The sequence below is a fragment of the Rattus norvegicus genome, chromosome 5 (genome assembly GCF_036323735.1).
Source record: "Rattus norvegicus strain BN/NHsdMcwi chromosome 5, GRCr8, whole genome shotgun sequence".
Classification (NCBI taxonomy): Eukaryota; Metazoa; Chordata; class Mammalia; order Rodentia; family Muridae; genus Rattus; species Rattus norvegicus.
The window spans coordinates 171056579-171080151 of record NC_086023.1 but is presented as its reverse complement, the minus strand read 5'-3'; the positions used below and the strand labels follow the sequence as shown (position 1 = coordinate 171080151).

Here is a 23573-nt window from a genome sequence, read left to right as displayed (position 1 = left end):
ATTACTCATGGAGATGGGAGCTTGCAGGGCAGCCCTAAGCATGGAAGTGGACTAGTCTCTGAAAGGTGCTGGGTGGAGGCAGACGCCAGTCCCGAAGCCTCGGAAGACCCCGAAACACACCCGTGAGTCTTCAGCCTCTGTCCCCCTCTTTGAGTTGCTAAGGTGCCTGTTTGCTGAACCCCCCGCCCTCAGTTCTGCAGATCCTGCAGGTTGGTGGGCAGTGGTTCCACGGGCAAAGTAGGAGGAGCCAACCAGGGGCCCCAGAGGGGCTTGAGCTGGCCAGATGAAGGCCTTCCCCTCAGCAGCCCATTTTAGCCTTATGCCAGGTTAGGGGAAGAGCTCGGAACACAATGTTCAGGAAAAACAGCCTTGTCTGCCTCATGTAATTTCTCCATTACCCCTTAGTTTTCCTGACAGGGAAGTGGATACTTGAGGGTGTGTTGTTGGTTCAAGTACCTGGGAAGCCCCAGTAATTGGTAGGCGTGGGGACCTGACCCCCACCCTCTCCACTCAGCCTGTCCACTCAAGCTATGGTTTGGGGGAGGGGGGAAGTCCAATATGGTGCCCACTCAGACACATGTCTCCCAGGGAGTAAAACTATATTGACTGACTAACCGACATACTTCCTTCTTGACCACTCTGCCTTCCATTCCCCTGCATGAGGCATACAGGGACCAAATGCTCCTCAGGGCCTCTGTATCTGCTATTTTTGCCTACTCGGAAAGCTCACTCTTTAACCATTCTGGAAAATGGGGTCAGGTGAACCTAGGGTGTGAGCCTTCCACTCCAGACCCATCACCCCAATCCTTCTAATTCCATGTTCTGACCTGGTCTAGGGACTACCCAAAGGATCAGTATCTCCGAGAGACCATGACTCGACTCGGGTGGAGTAGGCTGACCAGTACTTGGTCTGGGGCTTCTCATTAGGCTGTTGTATGCTCTTCTGTGAACTTACTCAACACCCTCAATGGGGAAGCTCCCCTGTCTGCTCACCACTCCCCAGGAGTCCCTGGCCTCCTTTCTGCCTGATGTCTAGAGGGAGGCTGGAGTGGGCGCTCACTCTCTCATACAAGCCACAGCTCCTCCCTCACATTAGCCATTTCCACTTCTGAGAGTTGAGCCACCCGGCTCAGATACCCAGACCCTCACTGGCTCTCTAACCCTGTCTCAAGAGGCCCCTTCCCCAGTACTTCACCCTGGATACGGCCTTAGGACAGGGATCCCGAGCGCCAGGCTGGCTGGAAAGACCCCACCAGCTGAACACTCCACACACCTGGTTGGTGACTGTGTGGGGCTCTGGAGACCGCCACCCACCTGCCTGACTCCTGCCCAGACCTGTGGTTGTGCCTGTCAATGTCAGATGCAGGCGAGATAGGACTTCATTCCTGGAATCAGGCAGGAATGTGAGCATGGAAACCACTTTCTTTCAGGCTCTCCCTGGATTCCTAAGGATTGTCGTTTCCTATTAGGATTCAGCAGGACAGAGGGAGACCCCACACTAAGGCTCTAACACTCAGTGAATCTTACAGCCATATTGGCTACTTTTCTGCTCAACTCCTAACCCCTGATTTTGGTGGCAAGGGTGGATCAGGGGTCAGTCAGAACCATGCAGGCCACAGGAGAGAGCAAACCCTGTTTTGGGGATCCTCAAAGGGGGTGGTAGGGAGCATGTCTGGAGTGAGTGGGGCTCTTTCACTGACAAAGCCCTCCCCTGGGTGCAGAGAGGGACGCAGAGCTCTTGAATTATCCATTCTGTCAGGGGAACTTAAGACTTTTTATTTTTCTTTTCCGAGAGAGGGTCTTGCGTCGCTCAGACTGACGTCAAACTCACTAGATAGCCAAAGACAGTCTTGAGCTTCTGATCTTCCTGTCTCTACCTTCTGAGAGCTGGGATTATAGGCTCATGCCACCAAACCCGCTTTACAAGGTGCTGGGGATGAAACTAGGGCTTCACCATAGGCCAGCACTCTACCTACACATCCACAGCCCCCGAGGCACAGGAAAGACTTCTCAGTTCTTTCAGTAAATGTCTGAGCCATAGTAAGCCATGATGTTCTTTCTCTTCCTATAGAGAAGGAAAGAAGTACAACTCCTTGCCCTATCTGGATCACAGGGGTCCCTGTTCTCAGTCTGGCCTGAGAGGGCTCCAGCTAGGAAAAAGGTGGCCCCTGACAGGCAGGCTGACTGTGGGAGACATGGGCTGTGAGGAGAGATGTGAACATATCAGTAGTCTAGCCAGGGCCTAGGGGCAGGATGGGGCCCTGCAGGGTGACCTGTTTTCCCCTCACTTGAGGGAGTTGAATGTGCACCCCTGCAAGCTCCTGGAAGGCCAGCTAGTAAGCTGTTTCCCACTCTAGCTTCCCACAAGTCTGTGGGCTCCTCAGCCCCCTGCTGAGGTAGCTGCCTCTCTTGGGAACTGGCTTCTGATGCAGGGGCCATGGGGAGCTTCCCAAGCCAGACAGACTGCAGGCTGGCGCCGGCCAGCCCCTTCCTCTCCAGCCACTAGGGCCTGCGGCAGCTCTGTAGAACAGGGCAGCCGGTATGGCAGAGAGCCCAGAGTGGGAGGGCGGCTGCTTCTGGGTCACCTCCCCTGGGCCGGTGCCCTCTGCCAAGGGGCTCTGGCAGAACCACTCCAAGGGGCATGGAGAAGGATGGACGCTCTCCCCCGGGGCCCCAACTATTGGGCCAGCAGGAAGTAGAGAGGTCCAGCTGTGGTCCACAGACCTTGGAGTCTTGGCTTGGGGTTGCTCTGAGGGGGCACAGAACGGGGCCCAGGGAAGCCTTGCAGCCCCTGGGCCCCAAGCAGCAGCGCCTAGAGGCCTGGGCGGCAGGAAAGGGAAAGGTGACGTCATTGCCGCCTGGAATCTGCTGTTTGGAGGCGTCGCCATGGAGACCGGAAGGCTCAGGGTGGGTAAAAATAGCAAACCCAAGAGGGTGTAAGTTCCAAGAATCAGAGTCTGAAAAGAGAAAGGAATACAAGTTCTTGTTGCTCACGAGGACAGAGACTCCATCCTGGAGACAAATGAGAGGGGCCAGGATACTTCCAGGCCGCTACCACCCACCGGGCTTGTGACCTAGGCACTACTGGGAGCTTGCCCCCACTCAGAATATGGTATGAGAGAGTCTCCCAGCTGGGGACATCTGCAAGCATATGGCCTCTGCTGGGACATAGAAAGCTGCTCCACCGGGGTGTCCCTTCCTCAGAAAGGGGAAGTGGCCAGCCTGCTGGAGGAGCTCAGCTTCCTGCTCCTTCAGTCTGAACTCTGGCCTCAGGCAGACTCTGCAGGGTTGGGGCGGGGGGGGGGGGGGGGGGGGGGGAGAGACAGAGAGAGACAGAGAGAGACAGAGAGAGAGACAGAGAGACAGAGAGACAGAGAGACAGAGACAGAGAGACAGAGAGACAGAGAGACAGAGAGACAGAGACAGAGAGACAGAGACAGAGAGACAGAGACAGAGAGAGACAGAGAGAGACAGAGAGAGAGACAGAGAGAGACAGAGAGAGAGACAGAGAGAGAGACAGAGAGACAGAGAGACAGAGAGACAGAGACAGAGAGACAGAGAGACAGAGAGACAGAGAGACAGAGAGACAGAGAGACAGAGAGACAGAGAGACAGAGAGACAGAGACAGAGAGACAGAGAGAGACAGAGAGAGAGAGCGCACACACTTTTTGGCATGGGCCCAGGTGCCCTTTTCCTGCCCTGCTGCAGCGAGGAAAAGTAGCCATATGAGAAAAACACCCCCTCCTTGCATGAGCCAGGATTTCCCTCTGGAACAAGCTGGGATGGGACCCAGCACTCAGAAATATCCAGTGCAAACTGTTTGCATGTCTCCGTAGCTGTGCTCTCATTCCCAGGAGGCCAGAGGGGTGGGGGTGGGGGTGTCTGCTGAGCGTCCTTACAGGTTCTCTCAAGTCCCAGGCCACAGAAATGCAGCAGTGGGGTTGAAGGGGCAAGCCTGGGAAGATTCCCTGCATCTCTGGGCTGGGCCACAGGAATCAGCATGTAGACTTAGCACCTGAGGGCTCCTCCAAGCAGTCGCTTTCCAGAGTCCCAGAGGAACCTATGTCCTGGCCAAAGTAGAAACTAGTTGCTGACTAGGTAACACTGAGCTTGAGGCCGCAGGGCAACTTAGTTGCCCTGAGATAGAACAAGAACCTTCCCGGGAGGAGTAGCAAAGACGTCTGTCCTGTTGTGGATGTCTATCTGCTGCCCTGGAAGTGCTGTTTCCGTCCTCACCCCTCTCTCACTCTTACTTCCCCCTTGCCTCCTCCCTCCTTCCTTCCTTCTTCTGCACCTCTGCTCCAAACCACCCGAGGTTCCACATCCTGGGCATCTGGGCTTGTGTGTCCTTCATGCAAATACCACTGTTTTCTGATAGCAGGGGGAGGGGGGCCCTCAGGCAGGAGTAGCGGCATCTCCTTCCCTGAACAGGGTCTGTCCTTTCATGCCCAGACCTCCCTTGGCTTGGCAGTTGGTGGCTGAGGAGGGCGAGGGTAAATGGAGCCCCACGAAGGGGGAGCTGTTCCCCCAAGAAATAGCTCGAATGCCTTATGTAACTCGTGAGCTCACTGCAAGGGCCTGCCAGAAATGACGGCACGAGGGCGGGCTGGCGGGAGGGGGCCTGTTCAGGAACCAAGTGTGGCTCAGATTTACGAGGAGGCCCTGTTTCCAGGAGAGAGGGGCCTGGGGCCTGTACAGGGAGAAGGATGCTACACCAACCCAAGGGGTGCAAGGGCAGCAAAGCTATAAGCTGAGTCTGTTGGAGGCAACAAGGGCCCCCGGAGCCTGAATGGGATGAGGGGCTGGTATTCTGGCTGGCCTGGGATGTAGGGTGTGTCGGGTTGATCACCAAGCAGCCACAGACCCAAATCTTCCCTGCTGCCCCCACCAGCCTGGTGCCAGAAGGGCCGTGATTCAGAGGAAAGGGTTCCTCCTAAGTTACCCAGGATCTTCCCTGGAGGAGTTCCAGAGGGTGTGGAGGGGTAGCAGGCAGCACAGCTCTTTCCTAACCCCAGCTACCCTCTGCCTTCTGACCCTCCTCCACCCACAGTGTCCTAAACCAGGGCATTTGCTTGCCCTAAGAGCAAGAGCCCTGATGGGACTGGATTCCAAGACTGATAGCTGTTCACCCTGCATTTCTTCTCTCTCTCTCTTCTTTTTAATATTTATTTTTATTTCATGCAGATTGATGTTTTGCCTGCATGTAGAGTATGAGGGTATCAAATCTTGGAGTCACAGACAGTTGCGAGCTGCCATGTGGTTGCTGGGAATCGAACTTAGGGCCTCTGGAAGAGCAGTTGGTGCTCTTAACCACTGAGCCATCTTTCCAGACCCGGCTTTTCTCTTCTTACGGTTTCCTCTGCCTCTCTGGGACGTGTGCAGCATCACCTGCCTTCTATAGCGGGCAGGTCTGCAACCCAGGTGTACACCTCGGATGGGTCCAGGACAGCATCTTGGTGATCATCCTCTGGAGGGATTTCAGGTCCCAAGATGGAGAGAGGGTGCTTCAAAGAGGCTATGTTAGGGGCTGTTGGTGCTTCCTTGGGACCAGGATGATCAGTAGGCTTAGAGAGGTATTAGTCACACAAGAATCCTCTTCCAGAGCAGGCCCAAACAACCATCTTACTTCAGCAATTCTGCTGGGACGATGAACTACTCCCTAAGATGTAGAGAGACTCTCTTATCTGCTGACAGCCTAAAAAGTTAGCACACCCTGAGGCAGAGCGAGGGTATACCCCGGTCATGAGGAACCTGGCTCATTAGCCTGAGTAGTTATGTGTTACGAGGCCAAATCTTGAGAGGCAGGCAGCTCCTGGGGAGGGTCTGAGCCCCTGATTTTATAGGCCTACAAGTGGAAACCGGAAATGAGTCGGGGCTGCCTGAGGTGCTCAGTACGGGGCATACCCACTAAGGGGAGAAGCAAGAGGGAAGAGAGAGGAAGATGTTGGGGCTCCCATGAGGACTTGGTCTGGGCCTGAAGGCTGGACTCCCTCTACATAAGAGAAAGATCTCAAGACCTTGCCTGAGTGCTGGGAGGCACGACAGGTATATTTCATGGGTAAGAGTCTGGGTGACAGTGTACTTTAGGGGCTCCTCAAGGCCTCTGGAGTCTGACCCTAAAAATATCCCCTGCTCTCTTCTCTCTTGATGATAGTGTGTGAGCCCTGTAAGCCAACACGTCTTGACTGTTCAGTCCCTTAGCAGTTAGCGTCCTCGGATGCTTAGTGTGCTGTTTGGATTTGAACCTCAAGGTGAAGTAAATGTACCACCAGGACCCCTGATCTTGTGGCACATGGAGTTCCACCATGATTCCCAATACCACTGTAGCTTTGGGCCCTGGGAGAGACATTGAGAAGTGGCCTTAACTGTTGGAGAAGCAGACTGAACCTTTGTGTGACGGGGACAGCGCCACTGCTGTCTATGTGTCAGGCAATGCAACAGCAAAGGGAGCCCAGAGGATGATAGGGATGAGGGATGGACTGGGGCTGCCATGATCCCTGCCCCCTCTGCCCTGAAGCTCCTCATGTTTTACACATGAACCCTTTTAGCCACTTGGGATCACAGCTTTAGCCTTAGGGCCCGGGCTTGGCAGAATGCTGCAGGCCACGGGCATGAGGCGGCTGTGCTGTGATCAGCTCGGTGTGTCTGGAGCCCAAGGCAGGCGATCGCCAGCTAGGTGTACATTCCAGAGCAGCACAGCATGCTTCAAGGGACAGGGTCCAGGAGGCTCTGGTGGGACTGTAGGATAGGGTGTCTGTATATACTCTCCTCCAGGTCTGTGCCGATCCTCCAGCCTGGCCTTTGGTGAAATGTCACACTGGCTGTCACAGGTTTTGAATACATCATCAACTCCAGGGCCTGAGCTGCTCAGGATGGGAGCCCTCTCCTCTCATTCCTGACGCTGCACCCTCAGCCTTAGAACTCTGTATCAGGCAAATGGGTTGGATGGGGGGTCTTCCACAAGAGAAGGGCCCAGGAGCTCATCCAGCCTCCCTCCCCAGCTTAGGATCAATGGGCTCCTGAGATTGGTCATTGACCTCTGCTCGGTCTCTGAGTGTGGTGGCCCCATGGTTACCCTCTCTAGGTTGGCAGTGATGTAGGTAAACAGGCACTCCTGTTTGACACAGGAAAGAGGCCCTGCTTTAGTAGAAGGAAGCAGGAGCTGGGCCCAGTGCTGACTGAGGTGGTCAGCTACTGTAGGACCAGCCCCTGCTGCCAGCTCATCCTCTGGTTCCCACAGATCAGAAGCACCCACAGATACAGCTCTAGGAGAAGCCCTCTGTTCTCACTTCCTGTGTGTTGGAGGCAGATCAAATTGCCTGTGGGATGCCAGGGCCCACAAAATGACTCCAAGCTTGCTCTGGCTCCAGGGTGATCCCCAGGGGAGACAGGCATATACCTAAGACCACCCAGAACAAGTGACCCTGCATGGACAGTGTGGCTGACTTTACAGAAATTCCTGTTGTGGGGGAAGTTCCTCCTGGACAGAATGGTCTAGAAAGAAACAACAGAGAATATCAACAAAAACCAAAAGCGTCTTTTTCTTTAAGAAAGTAAGAAAGAAAAAAAAAACTAGAAAATACAGATTTACACAAAGAAGAAAATTTAAAACACCAATGGCTCCTTCACTCTACAAAAATCCACTTTTTTTTTCTCTTTTGTAGGATGAAAGCTGTAAAGTTTCTAAGTAACAGACCGGGCTGTTCCTCAGTGCTCAAATGCCTGGCTCACACGCAACACCTTGGGTCTACGCTAGCACCACACGGGTACATAAAACCAAAGTGCTGTGTCGGTTTTGTCCAGGAACATTAACAGTGATTGATTTCAGTTTAAAACATTTTTATGGAGGCCGGAGAGTTCGCTACAAGACGGCGAAGAGCACTTGTTGCTGTCGCAGAGGACCTGGGTTCTATTCTGAGCGCACACACACAGCGGCTCACGGTCGTCTGTCAACGCCAGTCCCATGGGACCTGACGCGCACCCTCTGCTGAACTCAGCAGTCAGCAGGCATATACAAGGTGTACAAACAGTGATGCAGACAACACACACACACACACACACACACACACACACACACACTAATAAAATAAATAAACTAAAAATGTTAAAAAATATATATATTATTTCCACTTTATTCTTTCTTCCTGCCCACACACTTCTAGGGATCGACCCCAGAACCTTTCATACCCTGGGGAAACACTCTACCACCTACCACGTTGCACCCCAAATCCTCCTTTCACCTTTTAATTTGAGACAGGATCTCACTATGTTGCCTGTATTGTTCTTGAGCCCACTTACTCTGTAGCTCCATGGAGCTCCTGGACTTTCAACTCTCCTGACTCGACTTCCAAGCAGCGAAGACAGGACCAGGACCAGCTTCACTCTTTAGCAGATGACTTAGTTCTCCACAGTACGTCTTGCGTTTTGTCTTGCCTTGCTCCAAACCAAGACGGTTCTTTTATGTGGGAATGTGAGCTCATTTTCCTTCTTAAAAAAAATGTTTTTTTTGGTTTGCTTGTTTTTATTAAGTTGCATTTATTTACTTTATGTGCGTGCAGGAGCATGTAGACAGAGATCAGAGGACAACTTTTGGTAATTGGCACTCTTCCCACCACGTGAGTCTCCTCTGTGTGTGTGTGTGTGTGTGTGTGTGTGTGTGTGTGTGTGCGCGCGCGTGTCTGTCTGTCTGTCTGTCTAGCTTTCTCTGCCTCTGTCTCTGTCTCCCTCTCCCTCTTTCTCCTACCCTCCCTCTTCCCTCTTGCTTATTTCAAGACAGTGTTTCTCTGTGTAACAAAGCACTGGTTGTCCTAGACTTGCTCTGAAGACCAGGCTAGCCTCAAACTCACTGAGATCTGCCTGCCTCTGCCTCCGGTGTGCTGGGATTAAAGGTGAGTGCCACCTCGCCTGGCGAGTGTCCGGTTTTAAACTCAGGTCATCAGCCTTGGCAGCAAGCACCTTTAGCCTCTGAGCCACCTCACTGTATTATTTATAGCTTAGGGTTAGGGTTCTTCTTTAATTATTTTCATTTCCTTTTAAATTAATGTTTTTATCTTTATTATTTATTTATTTATTTATTTATTTATTTATTTATTTTTTGATACAGAGTCTCACGTAGTTCAGGCTGGCCTCAAACTTTGGGCTCTACCTTCCAAATACTTGGGTTACAAAGGTATACTGTTATACCAACACTATTTTTTTTTTCTTTTTAAAGAGATGGTCTCACTGTGTAGCCCTGGCTGGCGTCGATCTCATAGAGATCTGCCTGCCTTTGGCTCTTGAGTTGGATTAAAGGAATTCCCCACGCTCAGTCTAATGTTTTATTCTTGGTGGTCTGGGGATTGAACCCCGGGATTCATACAAGATAGGCAAGCACTCTGCCATTGAACTGTATCTCCAGACCATTTAATTTTTACCACTGAAATACAGATATATAGAAAAGACCAAAAAGAGCTGACGAGATGGTTCACTGGATAAAGGGGCTTGCTGCCAAGCCTGGTGACCTGAGTTTGACCCCAAAGACTCACATGGTGAAAACAGACTCCTAAGAGTGACCTCCGACCTCCACGTGTGAGCCTTGGCACGTGCACACAACAAGAGTGAAATAAATTCTTATATGTTTTTAAAAGCCCCCAAAGTTGGGATAGTTACAAGATGTACTGTGGACTTCTTTTAGACCTCCCCCCCCCCCCCCCGTGTCTTCCAGTTTCCTAAACCAGCCTCCTTCAATCTTCTCAAACATTTTTGTCTTACCACTCTCAGTATTTCTAACTTATGAGTCTCCTCTTTCTGTCCTGCGTCTAGCTGCTAAGGCATGGTAAGATGTAACCGAGGATAAGGGTCTGTTTGTTCGTGTGTTTGGTTTGTTTGTTTATTTTTTTTTGTTTCTGTTTTGTTTTTGTTTTGCTTCTGAGACGGTTTTCTGTGTAGCCATGGCTGTCCTGGAACTCCCTTCGTAGACCAGACCTCACCTGCCTCCTGAGTGCTGGGATTAAAGTGTGAGCCACCATACTTACCCAGTGCTCTCCGCCTACCTTTCTTTCTCTTTTCTCTTCCCAAAAAAAATGAGCAATTTCATAATTTCTTGTTAAGTCATTTATATCACTATAACTATGTAAATATTATTCACGGCCGAGCCAAGTAGTAAACTCTGCTTGTATTTTTCTCTTTGTTTTTCCCCCTGAAGTTAGCATTCGCTTTGCTTTCTTTTTTAACCTCCAGAGTTTTCTCTGGATCCAAGGTGATCTTTCTTATATCTTCCAACAAGTTCTCCCCCCACCGACCCCCTAATTTGAGACAACTAGACGCGTCCCGTTCGGTTCCAGGTTTTCTTGGATTCTTCTCTCCTCTATATCGGTCTGAGCTGATTGTCCTCAGACTGGACAACCCTTACTTCTTGTCTTCACAGAAGTCCAGTTCCAGCTATTGCTTCAGAATGGACACTTAGCCTCACTCTGGCCTTCATCCCTATCCCTGGGTGGATGGGAATCTCTCCCAGGACTCATGCTGACAGCCTGGTCTTCATTCTTACAACTGTGGCTTGAGTGGGTACCAGGCTTATGTCTACTGCTCCTCACACGTTTTTGTTGAATGTTTAAACAGCACATTTTCCTCCTGGCACAGTTATTTCTTGTGTTTGTGCTTGGCCTGAGAAGGGGACCTTGTACTGTCTTGGTTGAGCTGTGGCACATGCTCTGTCAGTTCCCACAAGACCCGGTCGGTTTGTCCTTCATACGTACTCAGCAGAGACGGAGAACTCAGCCTGCCTCACACAATAAAGTTGGCACCCTGACACCAGATTTAAAGAAATGCTGTAAGAGTAACTCAGGAGTCCATCTCTCTGACACTCGGTGGCTAACGTGGCTAACGTGACAATTTTCCATACACCAAGGACAGGTTTTTTTTGTTTTTTTGTTTTTTTGTTTTTTTGTTTTGTTTTGTTTTGTTTTGTTTTGTTTTGTTTTTGCAATACCCTAACAGGGCCATCCAAAGCGGGTCATGTTGGGACTGAGACACAATCCAGGGCTCCCTGGTTGTCCCAGTATTGCCTTTTGTTGTGACAAGATAGGTCAACCTGGTCAGGAGCACGTGCTAGACCAAAATGTCCTTGTCTCTTTGTCCTGGTTAGCCTTCAGCATGCCTGGCCTTTCCCTGCCCGCAGTGGCCCTGATTGCCTATAAGGGCTCCTGCTGAGGCTTCGGGAGGGGGGAGAAGCACCCAGATCTATGTTTGGATGTCTCATTGCTGACAACCTGTCATAGTTAGATGTAGGCCGTGGGGTCTTGGACATAGTGATAGAGGTGGGTGCGGGATCTGCTCACACTACTGAGGTGGGCAGCAGCTATTTCTTACTACTTACAGGATCCACTCTGGTGGGCCCAGTTAAAATGGTGGCTTCCAGAATCTCTACTGGGAAACTACTCTTTTCCCTTTGTAACCAATAAGCAGTTCTGAGGGAAACGCTTTTAAACGTGCAGATAGTTCTCATTTTGCCTTTAACTATTATAGTAGATATTAAATGTGCATGAACTTGTGGTTTCTTATCTTACTTTGTGATTACTACCCATCCCTGTTATCCGTTACACCATCTGATCTGGCTAAGGGGAGCTCCCCCAAATCCCCTCTGTGTCCCTTGCTCTCCTGCCTTGATTTTTGGAGAGTCTTCCTTCTCCTTTTTTTTTTTTTTCCTTTTTTTTTTTCCTTTTTTTTTTTTTTTCCGGAGCTGGGGACCGAACCCAGGGCCTTCCGCTTGCTAGGCAAGCGCTCTACCACTGAGCTAAATCCCCAACCCCGAGAGTCTTCCTTCTCAACTGACCTGGGCTCACCTGCTTCTCAGTGTTTCTCCCCAGGCTTTGGGTCTTTTTGGAAGACTAGAATGCTCTCTGATGCTCAGAGACTGATTCTCAGAGTCCCTCCTTTGGTGGACAAAGCCGGGAGTGTTGGCCACGTTTGTGCAAACACGTGTTTATAGGTACGATGAAAGATCACACGGTATCACCCAACACCACATGGTTCCTTTACTTCTTTCTCTTAAGTTAGCATACAAAGTAATGAGTTTCACTATGGCGTTTTCATACGCAGGTAAACCAGTCCCAGGCCCTAGCTGACACTTGTCTAGGGAGATTCAGCAAGTGTGCATTTGCAGAAGGGGGACAAGCATTTGACCAGCACACCAGTATGGTAAGGTCCAGGCAGTGAGCTGAATGGGCCTCGTGAAGTTGGGTCCCTGCTTCTGCCTGTGTGCTGAAGGTCCTCCGGGTAGACACCAAGCCTTCAGTTCTTCACCCGACACAACTGTGTCTATGAACTAGATGATCCATTTACCCACATGGAGGCCTGGCCCATAGCACGACTGTGTCAGGGGCCCGAGCAGCTGTGGGAGGGGTTGAAGGAAGAAAGTCAGCAGGTGGAAAACCTACCTCCACTGAGCTCGGGGAGCACATGGAGCCCTGCTAGCTCTGTCTGTCACGGCTGCCCTGTGGGTCAGGCTGCTTCAGAAGCTCAATCATCTCAAATGGAGGAGAAGCTTTTGAGTCCATTGAGGTGGGAAGCTACAGGAGCCAGCCTGAGACCTTCCTTGTTTTCTAGGGTTCTTTACCCTGCACCTAGGAGTCAATGCTAGTCCCTGGCTTGGGTCTTGCATAGAGCATGCGTTTAGCATCTTTGAAAGCACTAACCACCCAGACTGGTGCCCAGGGCCCCACTAAGATAAAGATCATAACTTCCTTGTTTGTTTTGAGATGGGTCTCACTGTGTAGGGTAGGCTAGGCTGGAACTCGGAGATCTGTTTGACTCTGTTCCCAAGAGCCGAAATAAAAAAAAAAGGAGTATATTTTGGCATGCACGAATCTTTCAAGGACTGTCTAAGTCACCTTCTTTGGATTACAATTTGCCTGAATTGGATAGACTATAATCCCATTCGAGGAAGTCACTCTCTCAAATGCAACATTAATTTGTATGGAGTCTGCATGCGGGCAGACAAAGCTATCTATGGGGATACAACTAAGTCTCTCTCTCTCTCTCTCTCTCTCTCTCTCTAATATTCCTTTAATGAAGCAATCAGCTGTCTTTTAAAAAAACTGTTTATTTTACTATACTGAAAAAAGATTTTTAAGTTGTGGGGAGGCTCATGCCATAGTGTATGTACAGAAGTCAGCAGTCGTTACGGGAGCCATTTTTCTCTTACTATGCTTCAGACTGTCAGGCTTGAGGGCAACCATTTGCCTGCTGAGTTATTTTGCCAGTCTTATACCAGTTGTCACATGTATTGACAGAAGAGACAACTAAGAAACTGGGAACCTGAGTTGTGCTTAACAAGAGAGGACAATCTCCTGGGCACTGTGGGATATCAAACCTGCACTTTCAATATCAAGGCCTGTCTTGAGGTAGGGGTAGTTAAGGCTTGCACAGAGATGCCTGGCCAGCCCCGAGGTAGGTGCTGTGTCTAGGAGTGTTGGTTTGTGTCTGTTTTGATCTTACCAGGAGGTAAGAAACTTGTCACAAGCTGAAGATAACCCAGGCTGCCCTGGGTATGGCCCTCCTACTTCCCCAATCAGGAAAGGCCTGTGCCCAGGCCAATTTGAGCTCCTGGTCTTTTGGGGGAAAATTTCCCACTTCTTCACTTAAACTGTCCTGGCTCTGGTTTTGAATACCTGTGTCAGGGCCTCTGTTAGGCGTTGCCTGCTTTAGTTATCTTTCTGCAAGACTGTCCTGCCTTGATCCCATTGTATAGTCAATATATGGAGGGCCATACATATGCAGATGGATACTTGGTTCCCAGTCCTGGAGGCTGCCAGCCTGAATCACAGAGAATCACAGAGATCGGTCCAAGCTATTGGTTAATGGCTGGCTCAAGAAGGGTCAATAGCTACTAGGTACAGCTTCTTCAAGGCAGGATTCCGTTCCAAAGTTCCCACCTCACTCAACAGGGTCCAGTAGACAGATGTTGCTGGTACCTATGTCACTGGTGAGAGACTGGATCACAGTTCATGGGGTAGTCCATGTAGCCTGCTTTCCACAGCTGTTTTTCTTTCTTTCTTTCTTTCTTTTTCTTTTCTTTTTTTTCGGAGCTGGGGACCGAACCCAGGGCCTTGCACTTGCTAGGCAAGTGCCACAGCTGTATTTCTTATGCATCTCAGCATCCCCATGTCATGCTGTGAGCTCCTAGGTTCTGCAAATCCTGTGTCGTTCTTGGGTGCAGAATTCTGTATATCAAGTGGTATTCTCTCTACACATGGAAACCCAGAAGTACTTTGTGCAGTCCTTCTGCAATGGAGACCTTGGGTGGTTCTTTGTGAGGTTCTGGTTGTGTAGGCATATGGGGTTTTGTGCCATCTTCTCATCATAGAGTAACCTGGCGTGAGTGTTCTGTGGTGTCCTTTATGTAACCTGGGATGCGCGTTGTGTTCCCCCTATCATATGGAGACAGGGGTGTGTGGAGACCGTAGGGTGCCTCGAGACGTTCTTGTATCAGAACCCGAATGTTTTGTGGCATCCTTGCTATGAGGGAGGGAACCTGGGTTTTGTTCTATGGTGTCCTTGTTACGAATGTCTCGTGGAGCATGACTTCCAGCAGTGGGGGGAGTGAAGGTTACTTCGGAGTGTCTCCGTAGAATGGGGACCCCGGGATGAAGGGCGGCAGCGGAGATCTGCTGCGGACCGCCACTCAGCTGGCCTGTGGTTGTGGCGGGGGCCTTGTGGGTTTCGGGGGGCCCCCAAGACCGTGGTGGCAGCAGGACCGGAGTCTTCCCAGCCGCGCAGGAAGCGGCCTCGGCCGGAAGGGGGGCCCCAGGCGCCTCCGCTGTGGCCGCCTCCAGTGGCCTCCACAAGGCGGGGCCGAGTAGGACCGAGTAGGGCCGAGCGGGGCCGAGCCCGGACCGAGTAGGGCCGAGCAGGGCCGAGCAGTGCCGAGAGGGGCCGAGCTACGGGACGGGGAACCCGAGCGGAGTCGACCTGTGGGCGGACAAAGCCGAGCTTGGCCGAGTTCGGTCCGGGCGTAGCCGAATGCCACTGAGCCCGGGAGGGGGAGCGCGCGTTCTTGGAAGAGCCTGCCCAGAGCTGGTCACATTCCTGGCCCGCACTCCGGCTGAGGCGGACGCACAGCAACAAACAACGCGGGAGGCGGGGCTGGCGCGGGCGGGGCGGGGCGGTACGGGGCGGGGCGGCGCGCGGCGGCGTGAGCTCAGCTCCGGGCGCTCAGTCCGAGCCGGAGCGAGCCGCCGGAAAGATGTGCGCTGAGCGCGCAAAACCCCGCGCCGCCGCGGCGCTCTGAGGCCGCGGGCCAGAGGCGCCTCCGCCGTCCGGGAGCCGCGCGCGCGGGCCAGCGGACGGCCGGGAGCCGGCAGGCGGCCGCGCGGGCGGGCAGGCCGCCAGGGGCCGGCGGCGGGCGCGACGCGGCCGGTCAGCACCGCCGGGACGAGCCGAGCGGGCGCCGCGCGGTGGGAGGAGCGGGGCAGCGGCGGCGCGCCGCGCGAGGACGGCCCGGCGGGCCCCGCGCCCGCGCCCCCGCTCCTCCCGGGCCCCTCGGCCTCGGCTGCCGCGGCGATTCGCGCCTCGCGGCGCCGGCACCTGCCCGCGCGCCCCCCGCGAGCCCCGGGCCCGCGAGCGTTGGCGTTGGCGTTGGCGGCGCGCGCCGGGGCATGCCCGGCGCCTAGAGCCCGGGGGGCGCGCGGGGGGCGCGCGGGGGGCCCGGGCGGCGGCGGGCGCGGCGCGGGGCGCGTGGATGTGGCGCCGGGCCCGGGCGGCGGCGGGCTCCAGCGGCGGGACCCCTTCGCCCCGCCCGCCTTCGCCTTCGCGCCCCCGGGAGAGGCCGAGGCCGGGGCCGTGATCGGCCGTGAGCCGGCGACGGGGGGCGGTCGTGGCCGCGGTCGCGGGCGGCGGCGGGGTGCGCGGGGCGGCGGCGGAGGCCGTGGGGGCCCGGGCGCACGGGAGCGGGAGCGGCCGGGGGAGCCCGATCGCACCATGGAAGCTGCAGCGGCCGGCCGGGGCGGCTTCCAGCCGCACCCGGGGCTGCAGAAGACGCTGGAGCAGTTCCACCTGAGCTCCATGAGCTCGCTGGGCGGCCCGGCCGCTTTCTCGGCGCGCTGGGCGCAGGAGGCCTACAAGAAGGAGAGCGCCAAGGAGGCGGGTGCGGCCACAGTGCCGGCGCCGGTGCCCACTGCCGCGGAGCCGCCGCCCGTGCTGCACCTGCCTGCCATCCAGCCGCCGCCGCCCGTGCTTCCCGGGCCCTTCTTCATGCCGTCGGACCGCTCCACCGAGCGCTGTGAGACCGTGCTGGAAGGGGAAACCATCTCTTGTTTCGTGGTGGGAGGCGAGAAGCGTCTGTGCCTGCCGCAGATCCTCAACTCGGTGCTGCGCGACTTCTCACTGCAGCAGATCAACTCGGTGTGCGATGAGCTGCACATCTACTGCTCGCGCTGCACCGCCGACCAGCTGGAGATCCTCAAAGTCATGGGCATCCTGCCCTTCTCCGCGCCCTCCTGCGGTCTCATCACCAAGACGGACGCGGAGCGCCTGTGCAACGCGCTGCTCTACGGCGGCGCCTACCCGCCGCCTTGCAAGAAGGAGTTGGCGGCCAGCCTGGCGCTGGGCCTGGAGCTCAGCGAACGCAGCGTCCGCGTGTACCACGAGTGCTTCGGCAAGTGCAAAGGGCTGCTGGTGCCCGAGCTGTACAGCAGTCCTAGCGCCGCCTGCATCCAGTGCCTCGACTGCCGCCTCATGTACCCGCCGCACAAGTTCGTTGTACACTCGCACAAGGCCCTGGAGAACCGGACCTGCCACTGGGGCTTCGACTCAGCCAACTGGCGGGCCTACATCCTGCTGAGCCAGGACTACACGGGCAAGGAGGAGCAGGCCCGCCTTGGCCGCTGCCTGGACGACGTGAAGGAGAAGTTCGACTATGCCAACAAGTACAAGCGGAGGGTGCCCCGGGTAAGTGTCTCCGGGTCTTGGGAGTTGGCAAGCTATGCCCAAGGTGGGTGGGTGGGTGGGGTCCTTCTGCTCTGGGGACTGTGGGTTGTAAAGGCTTGGGGCTCATGGTTCGACCTTATCTGGCTTTGGGTTGTTTTGATTTCGGAAAGTAGGGGTCTCATCAGTTTCTTGTGGGAAAGGCCATGAGGCCACCTTCGTGCTGTCTGTTGAGCTGCACCTATGGAGTAGAGTGAACGGGAAAGCCCTCTGAGGGCTCATAGTCCTCGACCGTACAGGTTAAGTAAGCTCTGAAGGTCTGAGAAAGAGGCCACCTTAAGCTCTGGGAGGTTAGAGTACCTGGACTCTAGAGGCTGTGACTTTCTGGCCCATATCTCCATGGGACCTTGGCAGAGATGTCCCCATGAGAATGAAGTTTGCCCCCTTTCTCTCTGACTGATGACCGGGAGGGATGCCTTCCTGTGAGCCTCAGCTGACTATCCATACATATTTACTGCCTCTCCGGTTTTGTCTTTAAATCGTGGGGCAGGGACAGCTAAAGTGAAGCAAGCCAGTTGTCTTGGCAGAGACCTGGCACTTGCAACCCCCGAGTTGTGCTCGGCCGAGGCTACTTTGTCGTGGTCAGTGGCCTGGCCTGCGGGAGTTGCTGATGGTCTGCAGTTTACTTGGACTCACCCATTTCCTTCTGTTGCTCTTCTTGCTCGGTGTGGAGGCCTGTCAGCCCAGGCTGTGTTGTATGTGAGTCAAAGAAAGCTTTGTGAGATCTGCCTGGGCATTTCCTGGGCCACTTGGTACCTAAATCATTCACTGGAGTCCACAGGAAGTTTCTTTGCATATGCATCCTAAGTGTCTTTAACTTTTAAATATCCAGGCTTATTAAATTGCACACACAGAATGTTGCATTGGCTCAGCTATTCTTGGGAGACCTAATTAATTCAGCTATTGCATCAAACTTTTTTTTTTTCTAAATCTGTGAATAGATGCTGCAGCCCGGTTTTCTCTGGGCGCCCCTCCAGCAGAGTGTCAGAGTTGTGGGGGGAGGGGCTCTGAAGAAGGATGGTCGCCTCATTCTCTGGGGGCTGCAGAGGGAGTGCATATGCTGTGTGTTCTAAGGCACTTTTACCTCAGCTGGTGCCCCGGGTGGGGGATGTTGCAGGCAGGTCTTTCCAAATGGACTTGGCTTGTGGGGTTCCCTTCAGTGGAGACCTGTCTGTCTGGGTTGGTTGCACCCTTTTGAGACCTGAGGTAGTCATGTGTATGATAACTGGTGGACTCCCTGGGACCACTATAGAGACGTGGGACTGGAGAGGGCTGTGCCTCCGGGACGCTTTCACGCCTCTTATCTTGGGAGCAGTCAGAGAATCTTGTCTGAGTTGGGTGTGTCTGTGTTTGTGTTTGTCTGGGTCCTGTGTATTTGTGGTCTTTCTGTCTAGGCTTAGAGGACTAGCATGGTCCCCTTTGTCCCAGCCGCTGCTGAGAAGACTCCTGTCTTGTCTTCTTACAAGTCCTGTGGTGCTGGGTATGAGATTCTCTGGGCTCAGGGGATATGGTTCAGATGCCCATGACAGCACTGTGGGATTAGAAGGCAGTGCACTGACCATGGTCATGTGCTCGGGTCATTTCCGCCATGGTTTCTGTCTAGTTGCTCTTCCCCGTTAGCCACCCCGGGAGCGCCCTGACACCTCGATTGTTGAGCGAAGGGAAGCTTCTCAGGTGCTCTGTATCCCCATAACTCCTCTCAGGCAGCAGTGGCTTCACCCTGGGTTCTAGAGTTTGACCACCTTCTAAGTGCTTACATGACAAGGTGGCAGTCTTTTGCCTCTTTGTGAGGTGCTCCCAGCTTCGGGTGAGCTCTGCCTTGGGTTTAGGCTGGACTGTCCTCTTTCCGTCCCCATGGGACCACCATGCGTTTATCTCCATGAACCATAGGTAACACCCAGGAAGGGGAGGCCAGTCTGGGTTCAGACCCATGGCTGCCCAGACTTCTCTGGTTCTAAGCAGTGGCCTGAGTGTCTGCTCCTGTCCACTGGATGTCAGGACCTTCATTGCTTCCTTCATTGCTTATCTTAACAGTTTTGATCTACTGAGGAGGAGGGCACAGGGGACAAAGAGTGCACCAGAACTGCAGGGCATGCAGCTCTTGACAGGCCCTTGGGCTGTCTTGACCTAGGGGTGAGCTGAACACTTTGTGGAGAGGTATGGGTTCTTGAGCCCATGGTGGGAAGGTACAGAGGTCTGGTTTTCCTGAGTCCTTGATACTCCCATGACAATTGGCTGCTCTGCTCCAGGGCAGCCTGCCTGAGGCGGCTTCAGTCTGACTGAGGTAGGGTCTGCTTGGATCAGGTGGGATTGGCCTGGTTGAGGTGGAGTTGTGGCTCCTGTGGTCAGCTGAGTATGTTTGGGGGTGCGGGCCGCTGTACCCCAGTCTTTGGCATGTGGGCTATGACAATGTGAAGGCTGGTGGTGGAGGCAATACCCTCCTAATGTCACAAGGAAGCAGGAAATGTCCACTGCTGCTGGTAAAGCTTTGAAGAAAATGAAGGCTGCTCACCGGGTGCCTACTCAGTGAGTAGGTCCTTCTGAGGGACCCCCTTGGCTACTTAGGTAGCAGATTCACAGGGAGCCAGCTTGGTTGTGGGGTCACATTCCCACTCTCTTCCTCAGTGGCTGTGTGAGCAAGGTGCCTAACCCCTCTGTGCCCCATTTTCTCTGAAGTAAATTAGGACTAATGCTTTGTTGAACCTGTCTTAAGATCATTTCTAGGGTGGGTGGTGGCAGAGCACAGATGGATGGGAGCCTCTGAGCCTTCCCTTCCATCCAGCAGCTTCCTGGACAGTTCTCCCTTCCTCTTGGGTTGTTTGATAGCCATTCAACTTCCCACAGAGCTCAGGGTATCTACATACCCTGAAGGAAAATGGACAGCGGCCCTTTGAGCTGCCACTTTGTGTACCCAGTGGGATGTGGCTGATGTCCCCTAGGAAGATTTGTAGTTACGGGCAGCTGCCTTTCCTGCTGGTCTCCTTCTGGCCTCCTTCCGGATACAGTAGGGACCCACCTGTGGGTCTGAGAAGTGGGCTTTGGTGTGGAGGAACTTGGTAGGTTATGGCATCTCTGTGTTCTGAAGCCCCTGGGTTCTCAGGACTTTGTTCTGTCAGCTGATAACTACTTGATGTAGACTGTCAGGATTCCTCAGAGCAGCACAGTAGGCCTGGGACTATGTTTCCTAAATCCACGCTTAGTCAGATGGTCAGTTTTAGGGAGCTGAGCCCTGGGTATGTTTGGGACATGCCTGTGGCTTTAGGGTGCAGAGCTGAGGTGTGCTGGGTTCAGGAGTCCTCTCAGCGGGTTGCGGTTTGCTCTTGGTCTCTTGGGAGAGGGTCTTGCCTCCTGAGCCGTGGGATCACGTTTGTGTATCACTGCGTTGAGTTTTTTCCTTCACATTTGTGTATCACTGCCCAGTTGTGTTTTTTTCTTCACGTTTGTGTATCACTGCCGAGTTGTGGCTTTCCCTTCCATGAAGACTGCCTTAGGAGAGGACAAGGCCAATATGCTGGGACCCTGTCTCCTGGATACCTGCAGGTCTGGGTGTTCCTCAGAAAGTCAACTGCCCTTTGTCCAGTGGCTTCTTTTTGAAGAATATTCCTTGAGATTATGTCCTGTGCTGGGCTTTCTTAGAGTTGGTATTGATTTTCCCCCTGCAGATGCTTAGGCCAAGAATATGGGGTGCCAGGCCTTGAGGTCAGGTCCTGAGGTCCAGGAGTAGAAGAAGGGGGCTCTTTGGCCGGATGGTAGTTCCAGTCCAAGGCCAGTGAGTCGTCAGAGAGTGGACAGCAGTTTGAGAGTGGGCTCTAGTACACCAGGGCCAGCTGTTTGTGGAGGGTTAGTGAGTATTGGTGCAGACCTACCTCTGAGAGGGCCAGTTCTCATAGCATAGAGAACTGTCAGCCTATTTGTTCATCCTTCTCTACCTTCTGGGGCTCCTCTGGGAGCCATTTGGGTCCCTCACCATCTGGAGGAAGCAGGGTCATTGAGTAGCCCTCACCTTTGTCCCCGGATGCCCACTGAAGGCCCTGGTCATCAAGAAGCTTCCAAGAGTAAGGTCATTGACTCTCTCTCAGCCGTTTCTCAACCTCCCCTGCAGCTGGTTTGTGTAATGTCTGTCTGAAGTGTTTAAGGGCAGACAGGATGTAGAGGGTGAGGAAGTCTGGGCCAAGTGTGAACCCAGCCCTGCCCTGGAGCAGAGCCTCCCCCAACCCCCAGGTCTGAGCTGCTGTCTTTGCAGCCTCAGAAGGGAGGCTGCGGTTGAGGGGCTTGCCTGCCCTGCTGTCTGGCGGGAGGTGAGGTGGCCATGGCTGGGGCTGGATTCTGCAACAGTGTCTCTTTCTAAGGATTGCGAAAGTTGAGGGAAGGTTTCTCCTTTAGAAGAATTATGCAAGTTTCAACTGAAATGTTTTTTAAAAGTTTCTTTGTTTTGAATCAAAACACAGGCTAAATTACTTCTGTGAGATCTAGGAGACCTGGGCATGGAGGGGAGCCTCTCTTGCCTGCCCTGGCTGCCAGAGGAGGGAAAGGAATTGTGGGTTTGGGAGCCAGATGTTATATATAGATGGGGGCTTGGGATCATTGGTTGAGATGTGCTTTGCCCCTGGTGTCGTGTGTGGTCAGGAACAGGTTTTGGTCAGTATCCATTGTAGCCACTGATGACACCTCTGGGTGCTATCATGCTGACCTGCTTGCACTGCTCCATCAAGGGTGCCTCCCATCTTCTCTTGTGACCCAGTGAAGTCTGGTCCCTTGTCTAGATGAAGGAGTGTGCATCTATGATCTTGCTGCTTTTTGAGGCACTTGGAGAGGTTATCCTGGATCACCCTCTGCAAGCACCCATGTCACCGGGGCCACAGTGTAGTAAGGGATTGCTCACTTAGCTTCTCTCTCTGCACACAAGGCCCCGTCCCCGCACTTTTGTGTTGCTGCATAGAGATCCGTGGGTTCTGGACTCACAGCTGCCAGAATCCTTGTTTCTGAAACAGGGACCAAGATTTGGAAATGATAGTAAAGTCCAGGCGGGAGCCTGTGGCCCTCGAGGGACATGCGCACCTGGTTACAGTGACACTACCAAGTGTCCTGTGAGTGGATTTGGCTATTCTTGTCTGTGTATTCTTTTGAGTCACTGACCTGTTTGTGTGGAAACCGATAAAGGGATCTTGGCAAGAGCCCAGAGTCACCCAAGATCTGTCTAGCTGTTTGGCGTTTGTGCCTTCTCTGAGTTTTACTTTTTTGGCTTCTAATGACTGAAAGAATGCCAGGACTTTGGTAACAGGGAATGAGGTGCCACACCATACCCACCCAGGCTCTTGTGTGCACTGTGGGAGCTGTCTGCTGTCTGCGGTGGTATGGTGTGTTTTGTTTCTGGCTTCTGGGAATGAGTGGGGGCTGATCACAGCTGGGTCTCTGGGTAGTGGGGGTGGAGGGATGATTCAGTGGAAGCAAGGAGTCACTGCGGGCGGGCGGGCCTCAGTGCCCAGATCTCCATGGCTGCAGAAGGGAAGGGAGGGAAGGTTGGACTTGTCCCTAGCACGGTTCCATCTCACAGAATGCTCTGAAGAAGGCCTGCTCTTGCATGTCTGACGTGGGAGATACCTGCTCCCTGCTTCCAGTTGGAGTGCTTGGAAAACCCTAGAATGTTTCCCTTGGCTGAAACTGAGCATTGATGTTCTTCCCAGCCCTCTTCTAGCCGACTGTGGCTTCCTCTGGAACGTCCGCTGGTCACTGTGAAAGAAGCAGCTCTTGTTGGAAGCGGCTTCCTGTAGCTCCCACTGTGCTAGCATTTCAGGGAAGTGCAGCAGCCTGGCGTGGGTGCTGGGAACGACCTGGTGGAGGTTGTGGTGTGCTGCGAAGACTTGTGGGCTGTCAAATGGAGCTGACCGGAGGGCCAGGGTGGTAATGGGGCTCTGATGTGACCCTTCCCTTCCCTCACTTCCCCTGAGTTTGGGTGTGAGGAAGGCCCATCCACCATGTGACAGGTGACAATATTTAGGGGGGTGGGTACTGAAGTTTCCCAGAATGGGTTTACCAGTTTAGTGAGGAGTTGTGGCTATACCTGAGGTATAACTGGTGTCACGTGGTACCACCCTGATGCTGTTAAATGCGATTTTGTGGTCCATGCACACTCTCTGCTGATAGTCCCCGTTGGTATCAACTTTTTCCACTGCTGTGAGAAAAACCATTGTCAGCGTACAGATTGTTTCTAAGTGTAGTGTTGTCTGTCCACAAGCAAGTCTATAAGTAACCGGAGTGAGAAGTGGCTGTTGCCCTTGCAGACCCCTCAGCTAATAGTAGGCGTTGCTGGCCTTGCTTGCTGGGAAGGCCAGTCAGAGTGGGCGGCTGCCAGCAGAGTTCGTTGGCTCTGTACTGAAAGCAACATGGGAATGTTTTTGTTTTGACTATGGAATGTGGCCCTTTGCTTGTAGACAGAGGTTCTTAGTGCCTGTTCCTTTTATTTTTATTTCGTGTGTGTGCATGGTGTATGTGTGCACATGAGTCCACATGCCCTTTGTGAGAAGTCAGAAGTTGATGTTGGATGTCCTCTGTCCTTCCCCACCTCATTTTGCAATTATCTCTGAATCTGGAGTTGGCTGTTTTGGCTAGAC

General features: G+C 53.4%; 1 protein-coding gene and 1 long non-coding RNA gene across 5 annotated transcripts in view; both read left to right on the top strand.

The window, feature by feature from the left end:
- Positions 1-128: 128 nt before the first annotated feature.
- Positions 129-8116, top strand: LOC103692526 (uncharacterized). The gene is made up of 2 exons (XR_005505152.2): positions 129-2907; positions 7665-8116. It is a non-coding gene; the product is annotated as an uncharacterized LOC103692526 (long non-coding RNA).
- A 7078-nt stretch (positions 8117-15194) lies between these two features.
- Positions 15195-23573, top strand: part of Ski (Ski proto-oncogene) — a 69107-nt gene continuing 60728 nt past the window's right edge. Inside the window, exon 1 of one of the 4 annotated variants that reach the window (NM_001100715.1) lies at positions 15195-16926. In NM_001100715.1, coding sequence (NP_001094185.1) covers positions 15958-16926 — 969 coding nt within the window. In that variant the 5' untranslated portion in view covers positions 15195-15957. Of the gene's footprint in view, positions 16927-17004; positions 18064-23573 lie in introns of those variants that run through there. The other 3 variants (XR_010066403.1, XM_039111374.2, XM_063287837.1) reach the window with 3 other exon arrangements.